The sequence below is a fragment of the Centruroides sculpturatus genome, unplaced genomic scaffold, assembly GCF_000671375.1.
Source record: "Centruroides sculpturatus isolate CEXI.00-Female unplaced genomic scaffold, Cexi_2.0 scaffold251, whole genome shotgun sequence".
Classification (NCBI taxonomy): Eukaryota; Metazoa; Arthropoda; class Arachnida; order Scorpiones; family Buthidae; genus Centruroides; species Centruroides sculpturatus.
In genome coordinates this window covers 685,432-710,264 of record NW_019384351.1, presented here as the reverse complement: position 1 = coordinate 710,264, position 24,833 = coordinate 685,432, and the positions used below count along the sequence as shown (strand labels likewise).

The 24,833-nt window shown below is 28.0% G+C and overlaps 2 protein-coding genes and 1 pseudogene across 6 annotated transcripts in view; 1 reads left to right on the top strand and 2 right to left on the bottom strand.

Annotated features, from left to right (window-relative positions):
* Window positions 1-12,558, top strand: part of LOC111637872 (required for meiotic nuclear division protein 1 homolog) — a 34,302-nt gene extending 21,744 nt beyond the window's left edge. For 4 of the 5 annotated variants that reach the window (XM_023383486.1, XM_023383476.1, XM_023383493.1 and 1 more), the window contains exons 7-13: window positions 825-842; window positions 4,538-4,635; window positions 7,409-7,473; window positions 7,704-7,780; window positions 10,377-10,497; window positions 12,276-12,392; window positions 12,468-12,558. In XM_023383486.1, coding sequence (XP_023239254.1) covers window positions 825-842; window positions 4,538-4,635; window positions 7,409-7,473; window positions 7,704-7,780; window positions 10,377-10,497; window positions 12,276-12,392; window positions 12,468-12,509 — 538 coding nt within the window. In that variant the 3' untranslated portion in view covers window positions 12,510-12,558. The remainder of the gene's footprint in view (window positions 1-824; window positions 843-4,537; window positions 4,636-7,408; window positions 7,474-7,703; window positions 7,781-10,376; window positions 10,498-12,275; window positions 12,393-12,467) is intronic. The other variant, XM_023383499.1, reaches the window with a different exon arrangement.
* An 84-nt stretch (window positions 12,559-12,642) lies between these two features.
* Window positions 12,643-19,362, bottom strand: LOC111637746 (phospholipase A2-like). The gene is made up of 6 exons (XM_023383313.1): window positions 19,148-19,362; window positions 17,668-17,884; window positions 14,978-15,141; window positions 14,749-14,908; window positions 12,889-13,044; window positions 12,643-12,807 (listed from the first exon to the last, which is right to left on the bottom strand). Exons 1-6 carry the CDS (start codon window positions 19,161-19,163, stop codon window positions 12,714-12,716), a joined length of 807 nt encoding a protein of 268 aa, XP_023239081.1. The 5' UTR covers window positions 19,164-19,362; the 3' UTR covers window positions 12,643-12,713.
* A 3,462-nt stretch (window positions 19,363-22,824) lies between these two features.
* On the bottom strand, window positions 22,825-24,395 carry LOC111637717 (annotated as a pseudogene).
* Window positions 24,396-24,833: the final 438 nt, after the last annotated feature.

Below are 24,833 nucleotides of genomic sequence, written 5' to 3'. Positions count from 1 at the left end.
TATTATAATGTATCAGGTTTCGTAAGATGCTCCAAGCATGTATTTAATAAGCCAAAAATAATAATTATATTTCATTTTACATTTTAAACACATTTGTAAATGGTTACTTTATGATATTTAATCTTTTAATTTATATTGGGCTGCAATTTAAAAAAAACTGTAGACCTATAAATTTCCATTCCATCCATCCGTCGCCCATTAAGGAAGGATCCTTAATCTCGAGAATGGAGTTAGATAGATGAAAGACAAGACCAGATATGGAAATCTTAGGGGCAGGAGGCCCCGATTAACTATATACAAACTTTCAATGCAAACCAGAAGTCACATTATTTTAATTCAAAAATTTTCCCCTGAAAAGAGTTAGATAGATGATTGGCATGACTCTGTTGTTAAAGGAAAAGTATGATGTACAGGAGCAAATCACTATTAATATTTAATTATATTTTAAATTAAATAAATTAAAAATATGATTAAAAATTGCAGCCTGGCATTGTGATAATGTTACAATAAATAATTGTTCATTTGTATTATAATCCTTTCTTATGGGACTTATTTTTGGGGGAGGATATCAATTGTCTTGTGACATTTCTTTTTGTATATGCAATAAATAAATAAACAAACAATAAAATTTTCTTTCTTCATCTTCATTTTTTGGCCAATCCATCGATACAATAATGATTTAATTTGAAAATAAATTTTGTAATCAAATTGTATTAACATGTATCTATTAGCATTAATTTTGCTTAATTTTAATTTATCTTAAATTATTTTATATATGGCTTGGGTCTCATCTAAATTAACTGCATGTCTCTAAATTTTGTCAGCAAAGATTACCATAGAAGGCAAGTATATTCCTCTGTATATGTATATTTTTTTTACTTTGCTTTTAATTTAACAATTTTGTTAAAAACTTCTTAACGAGCAATAAAAATGTTCACTTTATGACAAAAGGTTCCTTATTTAACAAAGTAATTTCTCACAATAGACCCTTCTCTGTAGGCTACTGCTGGAGCCACAGCCTTATCTTCTCCCTGCAGGCAAATTCTTTAGGCACTTTTTGTCCTAAAGTGACAGTTTTATGCCTCAATATAACAGAACCATATTACCATCATTAATATTGTCCAGAATAGGAATCATTTTCACCTGAAAACAGTTACAAATGTCAAACTAATCAGGAAAGTATTTAATAAATATACAACTGCTATCAAAATATATGCAGAATAGGACAAACTTTTAAATAAAAGTGTACCATAAGTTTTCAGAATTGTCAATTAAATCTTTGGTGTAACTGCAGAACTTCCAGTTTGCTGGAATTCAATGTTAGACTTGTATGATTGATAGAATGTAGATCATGTGCCTTATATATATGTAAGGAATAAGCATCAAAAAATGTTGCACATAACCAATCAGAATCAATGTTTTGTCTGTCACATGATCTATATTCTGTCAATCATACAAATCTAAAATTGAACTCCAGTAAACTAGAAATTAAAAATTGCTTGGAAACGACAATTTATATATATATATATACAGTTTAACCTGATTATAACATCATCGGATGTAACGAAAACCTTAATATAATGTCAGTTTTTAATCAGTCCCATGATTTTATTATACTAGATAATGTTAAAAAACCCACTTGTAACGACATAAAACCCTGTTTTAATGTCATATTTAAAGTGCACTCAAGTTTACAAAATTAGATTATGAATTTTATTTAACAAAGAAAATACTAAGTGTTCGGTTCCTAGGGTCAGTCCACTTCCTAGAATGACTATGGGTGGTGGTACTCTCACCACCTGACTTTGGTGGGGTGACTCCTTTAAATGATGTGATGATCGGTTAGTCTGCATAGTTAGACATGTTGTAGTTTAGCATCAAATCAGGTGAATTGGCTAGCTTAGAAAGGAAAGCTTTAATGTTAGATTGCATCAGAAATAATGAACAAAGTGTATGATTTAGAAAATGACATTGATAAACAATTTTTAGGTGAAAAATGCTTACAATCTAAAATAACTGACGTTTTAAAGTGTATATTGTTGTTGTTGTGTTTTTTTAATTGGCATACCTTAGTTTAACCTTTTGTTGCCTTTTAATTTGACATTATTCTCAAAACCAGAAGTACCGCCATTATCAAAAACTTAAGAAAAATAGAAATTTCTTATAAAAGGTATTATTTTAAATTTTTAATTACTTCTCTGTTGCAGAGTTGCTATTTTCATTTATGGGGCTTCCTAAAGGTAGTAGTAGATGGATGTTTGAATGTAGATGAAAGATGAAACTCAGATGATTGGTATGTCTCACATACTTCTCGGATAATAATTAATATAATTATAGTAAATTAAAATGGAGCATTCATTTTGGAAGATCCTTATGTTGATATATTTCTTTTGTGATATTCTATAATTTTAACAATTTTGAAATAAAAATCAATAATTTCAATTCTATTTCTTAACATTTACATCTTCTGTCCATGTTCTTAATTGTTCATGTTTTAAGCCATACATAACAATGGGAAAGACAATTGCATTTACTAACCAGGCTTTAGTTAAAATGCTGATGTCTTTACTTTTCCAAATGGAATTATGCTCACCTTTGCACTCTATCCAAAGGCTAATCCTTTTTTAATTTCAGGTGTTGTATCATTTCTGCCAATCTTAAAATCCTGATCTGTCTCAATTTTGTTATTGTCAAGTTTTATGCTGCAATTTCCACTCCTAGAAGCTTTCATAAAGTCTCTTATTATTTTTTACATTAATTTTGATCTGAATATTTGACTTGATTTTAAAAAATAAACAAAAAATTATAGCATTTTATGAAGTACTGTTTAAAAATTATAACATTTTTACGTTAGATAACCTAAAATTTGGGAGGTAACGTCAAATTTATTTCCTTAATTTTAATGTATTATATATCTAAGGAACTTATGAGAGCAGGCTGAAAAGTAATGCACGCATGCTTGTAGAACATGAACAAAAAAAAATAGCAAGATCAGGCAAAAAGTACATTGAAGTACAATTCTTAAGCTTCAAAATCATATATTTATTTTTCAACATAGCCTTAATGATGACTAACACATTTCTTCCAATGTGTAACAAGTTTTTTCATTCCNACTTCCAGTTTGCTGGAATTCAATGTTAGACTTGTATGATTGATAGAATGTAGATCATGTGCCTTATATATATGTAAGGAATAAGCATCAAAAAATGTTGCACATAACCAATCAGAATCAATGTTTTGTCTGTCACATGATCTATATTCTGTCAATCATACAAATCTAAAATTGAACTCCAGTAAACTAGAAATTAAAAATTGCTTGGAAACGACAATTTATATATATATATATACAGTTTAACCTGATTATAACATCATCGGATGTAACGAAAACCTTAATATAATGTCAGTTTTTAATCAGTCCCATGATTTTATTATACTAGATAATGTTAAAAAACCCACTTGTAACGACATAAAACCCTGTTTTAATGTCATATTTAAAGTGCACTCAAGTTTACAAAATTAGATTATGAATTTTATTTAACAAAGAAAATACTAAGTGTTCGGTTCCTAGGGTCAGTCCACTTCCTAGAATGACTATGGGTGGTGGTACTCTCACCACCTGACTTTGGTGGGGTGACTCCTTTAAATGATGTGATGATCGGTTAGTCTGCATAGTTAGACATGTTGTAGTTTAGCATCAAATCAGGTGAATTGGCTAGCTTAGAAAGGAAAGCTTTAATGTTAGATTGCATCAGAAATAATGAACAAAGTGTATGATTTAGAAAATGACATTGATAAACAATTTTTAGGTGAAAAATGCTTACAATCTAAAATAACTGACGTTTTAAAGTGTATATTGTTGTTGTTGTGTTTTTTTAATTGGCATACCTTAGTTTAACCTTTTGTTGCCTTTTAATTTGACATTATTCTCAAAACCAGAAGTACCGCCATTATCAAAAACTTAAGAAAAATAGAAATTTCTTATAAAAGGTATTATTTTAAATTTTTAATTACATCAATGTAAACTTAGACATAATAATGTAAATAAAGTTGATTTAAACATTTAGTTTGCATTATTATTATTATTATTATAAATTATTATTACTATAATAGATACAGTATACTGTATTACCAGTAAGAAATAATTTTACGGTAATACATACGATGTTAAATTAGAATGGATTTTATAATAGATTCTTAAACACACTTGGTACTTTTTATGGACTGAAATTATGACCCCACAGATGACACTCGGTTATAATGTCAAAAAATTGTCAGTCCCATGGATGATGTTATATACTATTATATCTTTCTGGAAAGTGGGTAAGATATTACTTTCTAGCTTTCTTAGTACTAATTCACAAAGTACCGCTGACATTGGCATTATAATTGGGTTAAACTGTATATTGTCGTTTCCAAGCAAATCTTTATTTAAATATAATTAATGAACATTGTGCTATTGAATTTTTTTTAAACTAATAGTAAAAGTTAATTAATACTCATTTATTTTTTGTTAATTTTATGCTCTTCAATATTTCAGTAACAAAACAAGACTTGTTAATGGAAGAATTCTGTTAAATTCAGAAGGATCTACTGATTTAGAAAAGTATACATTTTCTAACGGAATGGCATTATCTGGTAAGTTTTTAGTGTGTTATTCTTTGGTTCTTCAACTTTCAAAATACCATTGAATCTTATTGAAATTAGTGCATGTTATCTGCTATTTATTGTTCTTCAAATTTAATGACAATATATACCAGAGTGGTCAACCTGTGTTGCAATAGGAACCATGTGTCACCTATAAGAAATATGCAAGAGCTGCATCCTCTATTAAAATAGTTAGTAGCATGTACCAAGTTTGTAATAAAAGGTATATAAATATATGGAAGTCACAGTAAGGATTTAGAAGACTTTGTCAGTTTAACCAGAGTTGACCAAATTAGCTTCACTATTGTACATTTCTTAGATATGGGCATCACCTTAAAGCCATATGAATATTTCAAGAAGCAACATTTCATTCATTCTGTACATCCTTGATCTTAGATAATCTGGGGCCATAGAAGACTGTGGCCTTTGCAGCCTTTATAAAAATATTCTCGTATTGTTTGCACATAAAGTGAAAGAATTAAGAGTATGTTAAAGAAATAAGGAAAAAGTTATAAGTTTAATGAAGTATATTCAAAACAGGACAGAAGCTAATGATACATAATGGAAAGTATTTACATACAATAAATGGTTTACATAAATAAAAGAAAATAGCAACAATGGATAATTTCAATATAGTACAGGTATACCTCGCCTTACGTCGATAATTGGTTCCAGGAGAGGCGATGTAAGTCGAAAAACGACATAAGTCAAATTTACTTCTCTCTGAATCTACTTGTCACAAGGCTAAACCATAAATTACCATTTCTGGTTCTGTATTTTATTTATTAATGCATTTTAAATAATATATGGTTAATAAGGATCTATTTTAAGCTTACAAACAAACAAATTTTAGTTTTTAATATAGTACAGAAAAAAGTAATCTAAATTTATGAATGCACGTACTGTAAATACAGTACATACTTGTAAATATATATATTTTAATATGATTTTGTGCTTTAAATGCTTTTCTAGTGATATTACGACTTCAATATTTGTGGCAGAAAGACGTAAAGTCGAATAAAATGACTTAAACTTGATTTTTATTTTTCCATATACATTTTTGACAAACGACGTAAGTCAAGGTATATCTGTATAAATATGAAGTCCCACAATATGTAATCTAATAAGTGATAAATGATATTCACAAGACTAAAGTAGATTATGAAAGAGTTTATAAAATTCTAGTCAAAGACAACATATGGAATAAAAATGTCATAGATAGAATATATGTCAAGGGAACTCACTCAATGATAGGTTAAAAAGCACAGAGGATAATAATGAATGCAGTGTTATTTAGATTCACATCAATGCAAGAATAATAAAATGTATTAGACCAAGAATTATTAGAGGTCAGGAGTCCTAAATTAGCTTACAGTATGGAAATGCTAGAATTATGAGACTGTAAGAGGAAGTTGCCATAATGGATGTGACCAAGAATGTCTCAAATGCATCATCATCTATGATTAATAAAAATTCAACAATCTTTTAATTTCATATATTTAACGATTATTTTATCTGTATAAGTAAACCAAAGCCCCATATATATGTATAGATTTTATGTAAATGATTGCCTTAATACTATGACTATAAATTGCTAATCTTAATAATTAATACTAAGTAATTTGCACAGGTTCAAACCCCACTTTGGGTCAGCTTTTTTCTTCCAAATGATTTTCAATTATTTAATAAATTATAATTATTAATTTAGATAAGAGATAGGGCCTAATGTCTACCTCTAGTAGCAAATTACTTAGTATTAATTATTAAAATTAGTGGATTTATAGCCTGAGTATTTAAGGCGATTGTTTGACTATGTATCTAGCTATTTAAGTATATTTAATGAACTTTTCTTTTTAAATGTATTTGTGTGTTAACTGTTTCTGTTGGAAAAAAAATAATATAATAAAAAAAATATGGCATTTACAATTTGAGTAAATTGCTGTATATTTTTATAAATGTGTTAGTTAAATTTATTAAATTATTTTATTCTCTCTGTCCCATGACCTCTAAGAAGGCCTTAGGGGCAGCATGGTTGACTGGTCCAGCAAGGGACAAGACCCCAACATTTGGACAAAACCATCCATGAAAATTTTCAAAAAAAAAAAAAAAATGCTTTACTGGAATCAAACCGTTTAAAAAAAAAACGAACAAAATTATGTTTTTCAAGCACTTTTGAATGTAAAAAACTTGTCATAAAGAAGGTGGTATTTATAATAGAACATAGTCATTTAGCAAGCAAACATAACAAGTCCATTGTTCAAGTGACATAAAGATAGAATAAAAATAATACATAAAATAAAATGTAATAAATGTAAATTTAAACAAAACTCTGCGCAAACCTGATACATTATAATGCCGTCGCCAGCCACTGCCGTATGCCATCGGGCTATATAACAGCTATATTAATAATAAATTATATAAATAATAAATTACCAAACAATTTGACTCTAGAGAGAGACGTTAGGCGCCATCTCGTAATAAATTTAATAATTATAATTTTAACAAAATAATTAATCATATTCTTTTTACATAAAATAGTTTCTTCTTAGTATCTGTTAATTTTTCTGTATGTAAAACTTTACTATGTGTTTTTGAATCATTTCTATATGATGACAATTTAACCATTAACAAAAAAACCATATAAATACTGTTCTTTGTCAATGATATCATTCATCAATCTTTGGCTGATTTTTGTATTAAAACTTAAATTAATGCATTTTTTTATAACAAACATTAATATATTCTATAAAAATTATTTTTACAGTCAAATTAGCTCTTTGGGAATCATTTCTGGATCAATATGGAGATAGCATTGAATGGATTACAGAAGTGAGTTTTTAATTACATACCTAAGTTTAATTACTCCCATAAAATTAAAAATAATTATAACTTATCAATAATTTTGTTCTTGAATTTTTAAATTCTTACATATTTACACTTAAAATTCTTTCCACATTAGTCTACAATGATATAGCTTTGGAAGTAAACTGTATTGATATACAGTTTATGTCAAAGTTGTAACTTGGCATACAATATTAATATTAATTATTATTTTTTAGAACATGAGATTGGGAAAGAAAATTAATATTACTAAAGACCAAGTGTTTCGGAAGACGGGAGAATTATATGCCTTGAGGTATGATTGCAATTAAAGTTTGCGTAAGTAGTTTACATTTGCTTTGGTATATAAGTACAATGAAGTAAATAAATGATTTTATCAAGAATTTTGAAGTTAAAATTACATATAAGTACAGAGAAAGAGTTTAATATATCTATAAATGAGCTACAAACAGATACTTTGTTGGTTGGATTTTGTTTAACAGGAAAAGTCCACACCGATTTTTTAAAAAACTATTTAAATGGATGAAATTTTCATGGAAACATTCAATTAATTTAATAAAATCTGTTTGTGTTTGATAAAAATCACCCGTTTTCATTCACACTGTGATATTACATATTATAATATTCACTTACTTTCTCTCTACTATAATATATATACAGGATGCATAATGAAGCCCTTATATACTGACAAATGTGAGTGACACACAACATACACAGTAATGAATGCAATACAAAGACATAGGAAAAGAAGAAATTCACATGTTATAAATAAATAAATGAGAACACATGAGAAATACGTATTTTACTGTATGTTCGATGTGCACATTAGTATTTCATGCTATTCATGTACACAGGGTGCCTTTTGTATCAAATTGGTACAAAAGCTCTATGATTCCATAGTTGACTTTTATCGTATCGTGCGTCAGTTTTCAGATGGGAACACTAATTTTCGAATTTTACAGCTGGAGGTACAGAAAGCAATTTTGTCTCATAGCACATAGTCACTTTAATATAACTACAAATCATGTTCATTACTGTAGCTATCTGCATTTGTCAGTTATGTAGATGTATGGAGATTTTACTATGCATTCTCTGTATATATTAATTGTTTCTCTTCCTTATTTCATATTCAAGCTGAACCACTCACAAAAATTTTCAGATTCAATACAATACATGCTTGGATTCTCAAAATTATATTAGCATTGTTAATTAGAGTTCTGTTTGTTGAGATTATATACTAACGTTAAAATGAAACTGATATTTTGCTAAGGCTGATTTGTTTGTAAGGAACATAGAAAGAAAATAGAAATAGATTTTAGAAAATTAAATTTATTCCTCTTACCCGATTAACTCTACCATTTGATGTTGTATCAGCAAATTTTAATTGTTCAATGATTTTTTTGAAGATTTACATTGTAACTATTTTAATTGTATGATATTTGAATTTAATTATTTAATTATAATATTAATAATGATAAGAGAGTGATTATTGTGTCAGAAGTAAATACGAAAGACAACATCTGCATTTCTCTTTGTACAGTTCATAAGATCAAGATTAAATCTACATTAGCTTGACACAAAATAATGAATTTATATTTATTTAAGTACTCGTGTAAAGTAGTAATAAATTATCATTTTATAGAGAAAAATAACTTTAAAAAATTATATAAAATTTTTGTTTTCAAACAAGACAAATATCTTCCAGGATGTTATAATAGCTAGAAGCAGAATATCTTACTTGTAATGAGTTACTAAAAGATGAGCATTCTTGCTTGAAAAAGCTACAAATTAATGCTGAACGATTGTCAGATTGTAAATTTAATAATTATAATCAAATTAATATTTAATAATTAATTTATAAGGTTCTGAAAGAAAATCACCTCAGAGTTGGACTCAAACCCGCAACTCCCACTTGGCATAAAGACATGTTGCCAGTTAGGCTACTCAGACCTTTATCTAATCTTTCTTCCAGAACCTCCTAACTTTGTTATTAAATTTATCAAAAGATGACACCTAACATCTACATCTAGGCAAATTACTTGACATTTAATTATTTATAATAGCATTATTATAGCTCGATGTAATCTGGAATTGTTTGACATTAATTAAAAAATAGGCTAATAGATGTTTATATTGATACAAATTAATACCTTAAAGTGCTTGAAAGTTTATTTTATTATAAACTTAGAGTTGTCTAAACTCATTTTTATTAAATATAATAAAATTAATTAAGTTATTTAATGCCCCTTTGTCTTTATAACCAGTTTTTATGGTAAGATTAAGCATACAATGCTCTACTTTTATTTAAAAAAATTTTTCTGCTTTAATTATGATATACAGTAGAGCGTCGTTTATCCGAAAGTCCGTAATCCGAAAGAATTCCAGTCGGCAAATTTAAATTTTCGCTAGTGCTGTGGCGCTGCAATCTTTGGCTATATCTTGGGCTACTCCAATATTTTTTTTGTTGGTGTGTGTGTTTTAGCTGGCAGCTCTGGCACTTTTGTGTGGTGTTTTTCTGAGNAAATATTTTACGTTTTTGATACTAAATTAACTTCTGAAGTATAATTTTTTATTGTTTTTATATTTTTCAATATATTTATTTTGTTTGTACAAAATAAAAAAATAATTTTTAACGATACAATAGTCTTCGTTAGGCTTAACATCGACGAAAATTCAACACAAAGCGACACGCAACGGAGAAAAATTTCAACATGGGATAGGTTAATATATTTTTTCGTACATAATTGGTTATCTGAAAAATAAGTTATCCGAACAACCCCAGTCCCCAATTGATTCGGATAAACGACGCTCTACTGTAATTTGCATTAATACAGTTTTTATTTTAAATAAATAATAAATAAATAAATAAATGTATATGTTTGTTATTTTAGGCACCACATCAATCTAAGTTCAGATTTGTTGGACACTCCCGATTTCTACTGGGATCGGCAACACTTGGAACATTTATATCATAAGATATGCAATTACTTGAACATAACTAAGAGAACGAAAGTAAATATAACTTTAATATAATTCAAGGCTTTCCAATCAATGTTGTTTGATATTTTTCAAGGATATATCCTTGAAAAATTGATTGTAAGGTCTTGAAAATTTTTATTTCCAGAGTTATTTTTAAATTTATAAATAAATCAATATTTAATTTCCGGGTATCTGTATGAGTGATTTTGCCATGCGATTTAAGTGCTTTCGGCACTGTGTATGCGTGACTTGAATAAATGAGTGTTGAAATCTCTCATAATGTGTAATTTAGATACACAAGCCAAATGCATTTTTTCATTACATGAATTTGATACTGTCAGTTGGCAATAAGTAAAAGTCGTTGGACAGTTTATAGACATTTTCTGCAAACTGACTCAATAGGTGACGTGACAACGAGAAAATAATAAATAATCAGTTTCCTGAAACTTTTGATAAAAGGGTGGAAAACATATATTAAATAATTAAATAACTTATATAATATAAGTTATGATGAAATAAGATAAGTCAATGAAAAAAATGATAAACATAATAAATCTACATTTTGTTTTCTTTTTTGAATTATCTCAAAGAACAGGATATGAATGCATCATCGTTCATCTTTCATTTCTTTTATTTCCACTAGATAATATACAAATGAAGCATATAGTGGATATCAGCAGGGCAATTTTTACAGAAGTTGAGTGACGTTATGCTGGCTTATCTCAATGAAATTGTTCATGTGGATACACAACTTTAAATATCTAAAAACCAGTGACACTGAAACAAAGATAGTTTTTGCATAGACAACTCTAGAACAGAATCTGATTTATAGTATGTCAAAATATTGTTATTAAAGACTACAAATAATAAAGATAAAAAGTAGATTATTATGTGAATTTTATGAAATTATAATACTGTTATTAGACCTATGTGATAGCTTAATAGTATGTGCACAAGGCAAAGGTCTGAACAGGGATTCACTTGATACTAGAATAAGAAAAACAAATTGCCCGAGATTAGAAGTGAAGTTGGATGCTGATGGACAGTTGTGGTATGGAAGTTGTGTAGAAATACTTTCATATATAAACAGAGAAACTTTAGGTGTCACTTTTCCTCACAAATGTATTCAAAAGTAATGAGTTTAGGGTCCACTTATATTGTGGCCATGTTTGATTGACATCAAATATTTATTAGAGACAAGTCCAAATAAATTATTGAATTAGTAGGAATTCAAAGAAAAATTCAACACGTGTAAGAACATAGTTCTGTATCAGTGATTCATTACAGTAATTTCAGTTTTATGTAATTTTTAATTTATTTTTAGTTTTAAGTTATAATTGATTCTTTGAAATCATTGCCTAGTAAAATACTAACTTTCTGTAAATTCAGTTTCAAACATTAATATTTTATTTTTAAAAATATAGCTTAAACTATGTAATACTATGAAATGGCCAATAAAATAATGCAGCGTTTCAAAAGTCATAGTCCCAAATTATGACGAACCTTGGGCCAAATTTTTTCCGCAGCTCTCATTTATCCGATATGCAATCATGTTTCACACATCACTTATAAATGATAGAAACAGGTCTTCTATTTATATGTATAGAATATACAAAATGTTTGTGATCTTCTTATTGACAACTTACGTGCAATTTGGCCCACCGAGCAAAACGTTTCGTCACTGTCAACGTAAATAATTGAATTTAAACAAGAATATTAATTTCATAAAATTACATTTCACAAACTTTGAAGAAACATTTTGTTACTTTATAATATCAAATAACTTTTTGACAGAATTTTTACTGTTGTAGGTAATGAATGAAAAGTTAAGCCATTGTTTGGAATTAATGGAACTTCTTAGCCATCACTTGAGTGATAATCATCATGTCAGGCTGGAAGTAATGATTATTATATTAATTTTAATTGAGGTGAGTCAATTTTTTGTTAATAATAAACCTAAGAAAAACTATAAAAAATTAAAAACATTTGTTTTTTTTTTTCAGGTGGCATTTGAAGTTATCCATTATGTAGAACACTTTATTTAATTGGAATGTGTAATGTTAACATAAAGCAAATTTTATACTTTAATAAATTTAATTTTATAGAATTTGTTAATTTATTAAATTTGTTTATTCTTTTTTAAAATAATTATATCTTAAGTATAAAAATCAGTTTTATTTTAAATGTTATGAGACAGTTTATATACAAATGACTAGTTTCGTTTACGAGAATCAAGCGGCGAATCGCATTTATGGTTTCGAGTAGACCTTGGCTTCGAACCATTGCCACTTTTTAGGTTTTGTGTAATCTAATTTATATTCTTGACATCTAGTTTTTAGCAATCTAAAACGTAAAAAAAGAATTTAAATATAAAATAAAACACATTTATGAATTTAGATAACAAAATCTATAAAATAAACTTACTTTGAATGCCATGTTATGCATCCTATAATGGGGTGTTCCTTTTTGTAGCATTTGTTTTTGAGTAAGTTAAAGTAAAAATCACCTATAGCATTTGATGTTAAAGTGTTTACCTTTCTTAAGCAGTGCCAAAATTTGTTGTCACAATCGCAGTTTAATCTGAAAGATAAAAATAAAAAATTATCATCTCAAAAGATCTTTAAATGCTTCAAACTTGGAATCATATAACCAAAGATAAGACTTAATGCCAGATTAATTAATTAAAAATTTGCTATAAATTAGCCAGAATTCAAGCTTTTTCATTTTGAAATAAGGCTATATAGTAAGTCCTTATTTTTATAGCTGGTTTTTGTGGAAATTGTAAAGAGAGCCATCTTACTTCCCATAAATTTGGTATCATAACTTAATACAGTTTTAAGTATATAATATCGTAATGAGGTGGCTAATGGATCATTTAAATACAGTAACTTACATAGTTGTAAGTTAAAATTTACACCAGATATAAAGATGCAATCATTAAACATAGTCTATTGTATCAGGATTATCAAATATTATACAGCTATAAATGTATAAAATGATATTTTCTTAAGTGTCATGTGCTGTCTTTTCCTGAAATTAATAAAAACATGTAAGCATTTATAGCATTACCTTTTTTTACAATTTATAATGGAAATTTTAAATTAAAAACTGGTATTTCAGGAGGTATTTTGTAACTTTTATATCAAGGATTTAATTATGTATGCAAGGATCATGACCAAACTATTGCCTTCTACCTGTTTCTTGCAATATGAAAAGAGAGGATAATCTTGTTAAACCTTGATCTCAATATTTACAGGAGTTTGCTTGTCTTCCTTCCATTTCCACACACATACTTCACATCTTAGAGATTGTAAACTCTCTTGAAATATTCTTGGTCTCTGTTGGATTATTTACTCCAGAAACAATTGCATTTTCAACTTACCTATATACTTAATACAGTATGTACTACCACAGTATAAATGCTGAATGCTTTTTTTTTAATACCCCATATATAATAATCTGTTCTCAAAAATTATGCTAATTATTAAGAATTTTATAAGGAAGTATAGAGAGAAACAAGCAACTCATTATGGGTTTATAATACACTATACAAAACTTATAGCATTTAACTATAGGAGTTGCCCATAAAAATATTATTTCCAATAATCAAATACCAGCAAAGACTGTTTTAATTGATTAAATTTCTGTTTAAAATTAAGTTGAAATTGTTGGGTGATAAATTTATTTTATTACCTGTTTATTTTTCATTCCCAATTAAAAATTCATAATGTTTACTTAAGCCAATATTACAGAAAATAAAAGTTTAACAAGAATAGCTTTCTGTTGTTTTATTAACTTAGGCAATTCTATTATTGTCCTGTTATTAGATTTACCTCCCTTAGGTTCTTTTAATTCTTTCTTGTAATGTAATTCGGGCTTGTACAGTACATTTTAAGAAAGAATTAAAGCACTACATGTTAAAATACTGTGTGTTATGTTCATAAGCATAATGTGTAGTATTTATTTCTGAATAGATTTTATATACCCCAGATTTTTGTAAAGTCCTTAGTGGATCTCTTTCATTGGAAATACATAACAATGGAAAAGAGCTTATAGCAATATTCAAGCCTAGTTTTATGAATTTGAAGGTGATATTTATAAAGGTGCAGATGGTTTCTGGAAAACTCCAAAAGTTAATTGTTCACAAAAATTCCCTGATTTTATTAGAGTATCCTTAGAAAATCTGATCTAAACATAATTTATAAAGATGTGTTTGTATAAACTAGAAATATTTTATTATAGATTCATTAAGTTCTGAGAATATTGTAATAAATTATAACTGACCTCGTATATTGAGAGTCGTTTTCGAGATCCTCCTTTCGGCCACCCGCTTGAAGAATATCGTCACACAGATCGTGTTCTCGACAACATTTGTCTTCTTCTCGGTACCATCCCAGATCGTCGTAACTCGACGAAACGTTTCCGGTTCCACACCATCTCGTTCCTGACAATAATTCATTACGGAATAACAATAATTTAGCTAATTTATATTATATGTAGTTCTGTAAATTACCAGGCCATATAAAAACCGGTCTCCTGTGCTGAGAACTTGACATTACTTGGTGCTGAGATTGATGATCCTGCGTACACAACTTTAGGATGCCTTCCATCTGATAGTCATCGACTTCCTTCACTCGATTTTGAGGTACATTCCTTAAAGTATTATGAACTTCTTTTCTGATAACAAATATTAAAATCTTATTTTATTATTAAAATGCATACAATTAGAATTTAAATTAGGCTATAGACTCAATTAAATTGCACACACTATTCTGTATGTATCATTAAAAGAGTATCAAGTGAAGAATTATCAGATGTGCTAATGTAATTAACCTAATGTTTTTGTTTATTGAATAAAATGTACAGAAATTTGAGAAGAGAATACAAAATTAAGTCTCTAACTGTTGTGTCAAACAGTAGAGACTTTTTTTTTTCCTCTTATAATTCCCCAAAGTGTATTGTCACACACTAAAATCTGGATTTTGACTTGATCGTGCAGTGTAAGAACCAATCTGTCACCAAAATATTTTTTAATTGGAATATTAAAGTATTTATTCAATACATTCTTTGCAGTATTATGCAACCAAATATATGTCAGTTTGTATCTTTCAATTATTTTTGATTCATTGTTTGAGTTAGTGAGCTCTTACTAATGGTATCGAGGATGAATCAGACACAAATTTTTGTACATAAATATCTTTAATATATAATTAACTTCATTATCTTTCAGAACAAAGTAGAAAATTAAATCTGTTTTTCTACAGAAGCATTCTTAAAAGTTCATTCAACTTGCTTATTATACAATTCTGTTAAATTTCTGCTCTTATAGGAAAATTCTATTTACTCTCTCACTAATTACAGCTTATCAGTTATAATCAAAGTCATTACAGGACGGACTAGCATTTTTCAATGAGAAATACATACAAGGATTTTACACTGTTGTAGCTAAATACTGCTTTAAATTCTTAAATTTTTATGTATATTTAATTACATATGTTTGTAATTAAATATAGAGGAATATTCTGCAGTTTTATTCTACATAATTATAAGAAAACAATTGTGCACAACCTCCACAGGCTGAAATAAATGAGGATAAGTGATAAAAATCATTAATATAGACAATAAATTACATGTGGTGCTGATTGAAACAACAAGATATGTCACATTGGTTTCAAATTTTTTTATATTTATGAACAGTCGGCACAAAATGGGTTAAGGTAAAATGAAAAGTCGACAGTTTCCCTTTTGATCTAAATGGTATTCTCGTTATTTTAAGTCCTTTAAAACCAAAAAATAGTATTTCCTCGACTGGAAATTATACAAAGTTTCCTGAAAATGTTAAAATTACATTTTTTTTTATTAAATAAATCATGCAAAATTTAAAAAAATAAGCTCAAAACCTGGAAGTAGCAATTGTCTGAATTAGAAAAAAATTAAATTAAATGCTTTAAATCATTCTTTTGTAATCTTATTTTTTTAAATAAAATATTTAGGGTAATAAAGGAAATTGTTGCCCTAGATTTTAAAGTAATATTATACTTGTCATGTATGAGTTGTTTATATGACTTTTACACAACAAAGGATTATTTTCTATTGAGGAAAATTTAAAATATAATATAAATCAACAATAAAAAATGGTATATAATTATAGAAAAATGTTTTACACGCTTAAAAATTACATTCTCATTAATTTAATTTTGAAATTTGGCTTTGGAGATGCTAAATCACATATGAAGCCAGGCAATGTATCAAGTAATTTAAGTAAAAATTAATGCATTTCGTACAGATAAATTGGTTTTTTATGCTTAATTATGGTTAAATTATCTCCAAGATAATTATTTTAAGGATTAAAACAAACTTTTTAAGCTCCTCGTATAAAAATTTTGGTGTCGAGACGTGCCAAAAGTTAGATTTTACTTTCCTGATCAACAAAATTGTTTAATTTGCAAATTTAGCTCGAAAAATACAGGATATATCATAATTTATTCATTATATTTCCTGTATCCAATTTGTTTATCCTAAAAACTAGGGTTTTGTGCAGAATGGAGGATCAACGGAATTCTCCATTCTCTATTTGAAGTCAACAAATTGCTTTTTTATTTTTAATTATACTTAATTTACATTTTAAGGTGCCTATTTTAAGGATAAAATGCTAATTTTCAAAGTTTATTAATTAAATAATTAATTCGTAATCATTTTTTTCTCTGTCTTTATACAAAACTTTTTTTTTGTGGAAGGGGAAATGCCACAAAAATACAATGTGTTCGAGGAAGTGGGAAAACAATTTTAATATTTATAATGTAAATTTTATTACAAGAGGTGAATTTTTGATTGTAGTTTCAATGATCTTTTCTGGCATTAACATGACTTTTTTCTAATCATTTTCCTAGCGGCATGGTTTTTCTCTTTCCTTTGACATAGTTGACCTACTAGAAAGTTAAATTTTGTGTAGAATTTAGTGATACTTTCATACTTTATATATGTAGATCCATTGTTTAGTAATGATACTCAAAATTAAAATAAAAATGAATTATTTTTAAAATATTTTAATTAAATTCTGGAATTCTCTCTTTGGTGTATTATATAACTCTTTAACTAGAAAATTATAAGAATTTCCTAGTTATAAACTATGCCATTTATAAGTGGGACAGTAAATTGACATCATTGTCTTGTATTAAAATATTTTATTTATGTATTACTCACTGTTCTTGGGATAGTTCACATCTTACTGATAACTCTCCATTAGGTATCCAGGTGATTTTGACTAATTGGATTAGGGGCCACGTCCCGTAAGGTACGTCGGACCGGACGAAACGGACGAAGAAGAGCGGTTGCGGATAATTGTAGCGGGCGATTCTCCTGTTGATGATGGCGGAGGTTAAGCAGCACAGCATCTTCAGCAGTAGAAGATAAGAGAGAGCTGCAAGAGAGCATAACTGTTCTTAGAAGAGAGTTTCGAAGGAGCACGACTGTTCTTAGAAAGATTCTTTTCAGGGGTGAGCTACAAAACAAGATAACTGTTCTTAGACAAGAGCTAAGAGAGTGTGACAACTCTTACTAGGAATCTTATTAGAAGAGAGAGAGAGCTACAGGAGATGACAACACATCTTAGAAGTAATGGTAACAGGATTAGGTATGCAAAATAAGAAGCAATATCCTCAAAACTCGTTTCTCGGTTAGATATTTTAATTAAAAATTCCCTTCCTTAAGAAAAAAACAATAATAATAGCTGACCTACTGGTCAAATGGAACATGTAAACAACTCTTGTATTACTTTACAAATTTATAAATAGTTGAGGTTTACACAATTTCCTAAATATCCCAGAAAAAAACCCTGAATTATACATATGTAGATAAGAGATAGGGATGTTTACCCTATAATTAAGTATTAAAAATACTAGGCCATAAAAGTGAAGGGTGCACATTTAGAAATTTTCTGGATATTTTTGAGGTTGCAAGGGGGCAAAATCATGTTAATGACCCCTCAGTCGATGACGCAATTGCTGCCCTAAATCAAGTTTTGCCCTTGATAGAAGAATATGGGTCAATTGTTTGAGATTATCTAAACTTGTGTGTTGGAAAGTGACAAAACTTGACATTTGTTCACAAATTGGAAGTTTTTAAAAAGTTTTTTTTGCATTTTTCTTTGTTTTTTTTATGAAATTTTCTAAGGATTTGTAAGTTAAACCCTAATTTTTCTACATAAAAAAATTTTTTTTATAAATTATAAAAAAAATTTAGGTAAAATGTGAATAGATTGTGTGATTTTGAATAGTTTTTAGAAGGATTTTTTGAACTTTTAAAGGAAAAAATTACTTTTTTGGAGGTATTTTTTTCTATTAAAAAATTACTAGCAGTTCCAAAAATGTATTAATTTGCAATTAAATGAATTTTTAGACTGATACAGAGCAAATTATACATTTTTTTTTAAAATTAAAAAAAACAAGCAAAAAAAAACAATTTTTTTTGTATTTTTAACGAGTTTTTAAAACAGTTTTAAGCAAAATTTATATTTAAAATATAAAAAAAAAGCTTTAAAAATTAGCGAAAATTAATTTTAACTTTTAAAAAAGAGAGGGCGATTTGTTTACGAGGCGCGTCATACGTGACGTCATATATGAGAAAATTAACGGTTTATTGTTAACGGGGGAGCTGTAATAATGCAAAAGTGTCTTTGACTTACCTTTAAAACACCACATATCGAACCTTTATCAACCAAACACATCTATTGGTGTAGTTTGTGTGCGAACAATTTCTATGTCATACAGCTAACCGCTCACACGTGTTTGCACGAGCATGCGCAACCCGATCGCTGCACTTCCAGTGAAAGCTGCCCCGGAATGTCGACGTCATCGTACTACTTCCGGTACGCTACACGTGCGTGATTCGTGTGTTTATGTGTGTTTTTTAAAATGTTTTTTAGCTTAATTAGTGTCTTTATTGGTTTTATTTCAAGTTATTCTAGGAATTAAAGAGTAATATTTAAAAATATTCTTGTATTTCCGGTTACAGGATTAGTTTATATTCTATTTACATTATATATATGTTAAATATACCAAAAATGTTCACTAACACAAATATACACACAAAGTACACTTATATACAGTTATATTCTTCGGCTACTGACTAAGCGTTGTCTCCCCTTGACCGTTAGAACAGATACTTTAAATTGCTAACGAGGACAGAGAATTTAATTTGTTAACGAGGACAGAATGGAGGATTTGCTTTCTTGTCTTTAATTATTAGTTAGGAATCGGACGTAAAAAACTTCCAAACAGAAATGTCGGTCGGGTCGAGAAGCGAGGATGTTTATGTAGAGTTATATAGGATGGCTCAAATATCAGTTAACTGATATATTAAGAATGTCAACCAATTCGGTAGACTGACTTTTGGGGCACTCTTTATACGATGTAAAAGTCATTTTTATAATATATTTAAAAATAAATGATAAAGAAAATTCTTCTTATATAATTAAATAGGCTCAATTTATTAAATTTATAATAAAAGTTGTGATATTTTATAAGAATTTCTGTGTATTATACATTAAAATGTACTGCTGGGAATGGTAAGTTAATTTACCCATTTATCAATTTTGTATGAAAATTTTATAGATTTATGCATACTTTTTAGCAAAATTCCAAATATTTAGAGTGTGAATTTTGTTTTAAACACGAAATTTTTCTTGAATAAATCCAATTTTTCTGTATAAAGTGAATTTCTTTTTAACCTCGGTTCACCCAGGCCCTGGCCACAACTATATGTATGCTAACCTCACACTTTTTAACAAATTATTTTTCCAAAATTATACTTTTATGAATATAAAACTGAATAAAACATTTTCCTAACTTAATATAATAATTTTCGAGGCAAACAATTATAGAAAATGACTTTCTTCTGCCCAAATATGACCCTTAACAATAGGCAATAACTTAAGTTTGATCTCTGCCGGCAATGAGGTTAATTAATTAAAAATCTCAAAAAGTAAAAGTGTAACCTTAAAGACGATTGGTTTGTCCGTCGTTAAATTATACGGGAACGTCATTCGATTATCCCTATTTATCATCGCTACCTTATCATTAAACTGTCAGCTTATAAAATTTATAATTTGCCATTACGATTACAGTTATAAAACTTCATTTAAAATTAAATTATATAATAATTAATTAACAATTTCCCGAGTAAATTTTTAAAATTTTTACTTTTAAACAAGGAAAATAATTAAATTGTTTCGGTATTTAAGAGTTAAATACTTTCCGACAGTCACCGACCCAATTAATTGATAAGTCCAGGAAACTTTCCTTTGCAAGTCTAAAAATAAAAATCTAATTGTTTGCCGGCCAATTATTGATAAAATTGAAAGTTTTATAGGTAAATTTTCCTAGTTTCGAGGAAAATTTCACAGAAAAAAACCTCCTCTCCGCCGAAATTACAATCCGAAGAAGCTCGACACTACATTTTTTCAGAAATGACAATTTGTAATTAAGTTGGCCCGTTAAATTCTACAGAAAGAAGCATCCCTCTCGGTTTAATTCTGTATTATTATTTATAAAGAAGACAGACGGTTCCTTGTCCGAGACTTAATCCATCTTTGGAAATAATTAAGAAACAGATAATAAAAATTAAGAAAAAAATTCTAAATGATTTCACTTAATAACTGTTGCACAAGAAAACTAATTAGGATGTAGTTTTAATTAATTGCATTATAATAAATTCAATAACTCAAGTCGGAATGAAAAAAAAGGGAAAGAAATAAACCAGTTTTTTTCCATTTTCTAAATTGTAACTTAATTATTTATTAGTGAAACTTGTAAATGTTGAAAGAATAATTTTAGATTTTCATGTTTCAATGATTATATTTTATAAGGAAATTATTATATATTTTTTTTATTTTATTCTCTTATAAAATTTACAATGAATTTTTTCTGGATGGAGTTTATATTATTTTTTTGTTTTTTAAAATATTTTTCTAAGAGAAAATGGAATTTTTTTTTCTCCCTCCCTCCCCCTTTTTTTTATTTTATCTTAAAGTTAAAAGTATTTATGGTTTAGAAATGGAACAGAAAAATTCTATTTACTTTTAGTGAGAGTATTTTTATTTATTTTATTTTATATTTTTTATATACATATATAAATAAAATTTTAGAATACAATTTTTTATCTTTTATACAAGGAAGAGATGATTAAAGTCACATATATGTGTATATATATATATATATAAATTATAAGAAATTTTCTTAATTTTTCCTTAATTTCGACATAATTAAAATGTATAAAATAAAAATAATTTATTTCCTTTATTTGCTAGGAAGAATTTATCGTGTGAATTTATTTTCCGAGTTAATTTCCTTTAGAAATGCATTTATCTATAATTGATGCTAATGATCGGGATGAGGAAGAGCGAAGGAGGATCAGGGATGCGGATAAATGCAAAAATCTACTTTTTATGTGGATTTTAAATTAGTTTAATCATCATTAACATCATCATCAATAGAATTTAATTTTAAAAGATTAATTTTCTATTGAAATGCATTTATTAATAGTCTTTCCAGTGAGGCGAGAAGAGAGAGAGTCATGAGGCTGAACATTAAAAATTAATTTTTATTCTATTTTTTTAGTTATTTTAATTACCATTAGCTTAATTTTAATTCACTAAATGTTAATTTTAATTAAAAATTAAATTATTATTATTTTTTATGTTAAATTATATGCTAATTCTCCAAATTGTCATGTACCAACGTCTCAAATTTTATTGCGCTGTATTTATGAATATCTGAGCAAAAAAAGTACATTAATAAAATTCAATTTGTATTTTTTCNATGTTCGGCTTAATTTTTCTTATCCTAATACACGTGTTGCTTTTATTTTTATTGGGGGGGAAATAATTATTAAATTTTTGGAATCATTAAAAGTGATAAATTCTTTCATTCTAAGAAATAAAAAAAAACCAAAAAGAAAAAAAAATTTAAGACGAGATCCGAAAGGAATTGAAGTGAAATGTGTAACGTGTAATCATTTTGGACAGTTTATTATCAATGAACTGTAATTTTATTTGAAATGTTGACACATTGTTAACTCGATTATTAATTTATCCATTATCTTGTTCTAATTATCTTGTACATTATCAATATGTTGTAACTAATCGTAATTTTCTCGACGTCGTGTCGCGTGCGTGTAAGCGACGCGACGCGAACTATAGATAAAAACTAATGATTAAATTAATTCAATGGCGATACTTTATAAAATAAAATTAATATTTTTTAAGGAAAAAATAAATTTTAAGATATTTTTGATAATTATTGTGTTAAAAAACTAGGATTAATTTTTAAAATATTTTTAAATTAAGAAAAAACAAGTGAAAAATCAACGCTTTGGTAGTGTTACTCACCCTTTATAATGTTTACAATTTACAATTGGGTAATCTTTCTTGAAACATTGCACTTGTAATGCATTAAAATACACCATTCCAACCTGATTAGAAGCGAAAGTATTGGCAGAATGAAGGCATCGTGAAAATTCGTAGTCGCAATCGCAATGGCTTCTGAAGAGGAGGAGGAACAGGAGCGAGGGGAGAGGAAAAAAAGTCGAAAATTAGATTTTTGTAAACTTATTAAATTATAAGAGCGCCGAAAGGTCGTTTACTTGGTAAAAATGGCCGCATTCCACAAACCATATTTCCAGTTGTAAGCGTGAATTGTATCGTTGCAATGATCGTGATCTCTGCAGCATTTGTCAGCTTCCTTTTCTACTCCCAGATCGTTGTAATTTTCGGCTACGTCTCCGGGACCACACCATTTAGTTCCTGAAAAAAATAATAATTTAGTTAATAACACAAGAAAATCTTGTTTCTTTTAATGTTCCGTTTACCAGGGTATATCAGAAGGCCGTTTGAAAAGATTTTCTTAATCTTTGATCCTTTTGATGATCCGTCGTCGCTGTATTGAATTTTTTTCAACGTGTATTCGGTGCAATTCTGGATGATCATCGACATTTCTTCTTTATCCACGTGAAATATTCTATTTTCATGTACATCTTGTAGGGCATAATCGATTAAATTGCTGAAAGAAAAGATATTTAGTCGATTAACTTGAGAAAATCGAAGGTATGTTCGATTGATTGAGTTATTTTGCGCTTTTTACATAAATCTCACGTCATTCTTTACAATTTTTTTATTGTAAAACTGAAGAGAAAACGTCAAATTGACGTCATCAGACTAAGCAAACGGACAGAGCCAAAGTTTGTCGCCTCACAATTGTTATTTCTATTAAAATAATACAAAAATTATTTACGTGAGATATTAAAGAAAATATTATTATTATCGCCCATTTCTTTAAAAGTGCGAAGCGATGTCACACAATCATTGGCGATAATGGTGTACAATGGCGCAGAAAATCGCTTTGCATATTATATCACTCTCAAGAAAGTCGATCCACAGACATTTAAGCTCTTTAAAAAAGAAAACTTCCTGAAAATTTTCTAACGTAGGGCCTAGAAATTAGGATTAAACCATAAATATAAGCGGCGCAATAAAGAAATCCATACTACAAAGCAGCGAGCTGCATAATTCAGCGATACACAATTTTAGTAAATTGGGAAGAAAACGAAGAAACACATATCACAATAACTCTACTTACTTGTCACCGTAAAGATTGCAATCTTCTATTTTTGGAACACCCAATGAATAACTAAACGTGACTTCTGCCATTGCATGACCTTTATCTTGACGATAGTAAAGAACTAGCTGTTTCGGATTCTCTAGTGAATTTAGAGATTGGAAAGGATCTTGAATTTTTCCAATATCTGATGCGGCAATTATTGACATTGCCAAGAGAATCGCCAGCTTCGACATCATCCTTGAAGAGGAGGAAGAAGAAGAAGATCCACAGATGTTTGATTGCTATGGTTTAAAGGTACGTCATCAAAGAAAATTTTTCCACTTACCTTTTTTGAAATTTGAAATATTCGGTTTGAAAATTAGGGAAATAATGCACCGATTTTTATATTAAATTTTCTAGGACCCTTAACATACTTTCATCAAAGATAAGATATTTTTGGAATGTTTACGTTTATCATCTTATGATCTGAAGATGTTTGTACATCTTCAACTGATAAGAAATTCGATACAATTGTCTTTTTACCTCATTTTTCCAATAATTTTCGTTATATAAAACGTTTTGTTTGAGATTTGCTTGAAATTATATAAATTTTGTGATTATTTTTGACTCGCGCGCGTATAATCGCGTCGCGCCGATGAGTAATTTCGTTTTATTCCATTAAAATAAACATTTTATTTATTAAGTAATTTATATTATCGCAAATAAATATTTTTATGATTTGTTTCTTATTTTATCAGATATATCTTTCAATCTTAT

What these genes read in the sequence shown, in the direction of transcription:
- LOC111637746 (XM_023383313.1), bottom strand. An exon ending in ACCGGTTTTTATATGGCCTG is followed by an intron (nt 14,909 to 14,977) that starts GTAATTTACAGA and finishes AATTATTGTCAG; the next exon opens with GAACGAGATGGTGTGGAACC. An exon ending in TGCATAACATGGCATTCAAA is followed by an intron (nt 12,808 to 12,888) that starts GTAAGTTTATTT and finishes TTTACGTTTTAG; the next exon opens with ATTGCTAAAAACTAGATGTC.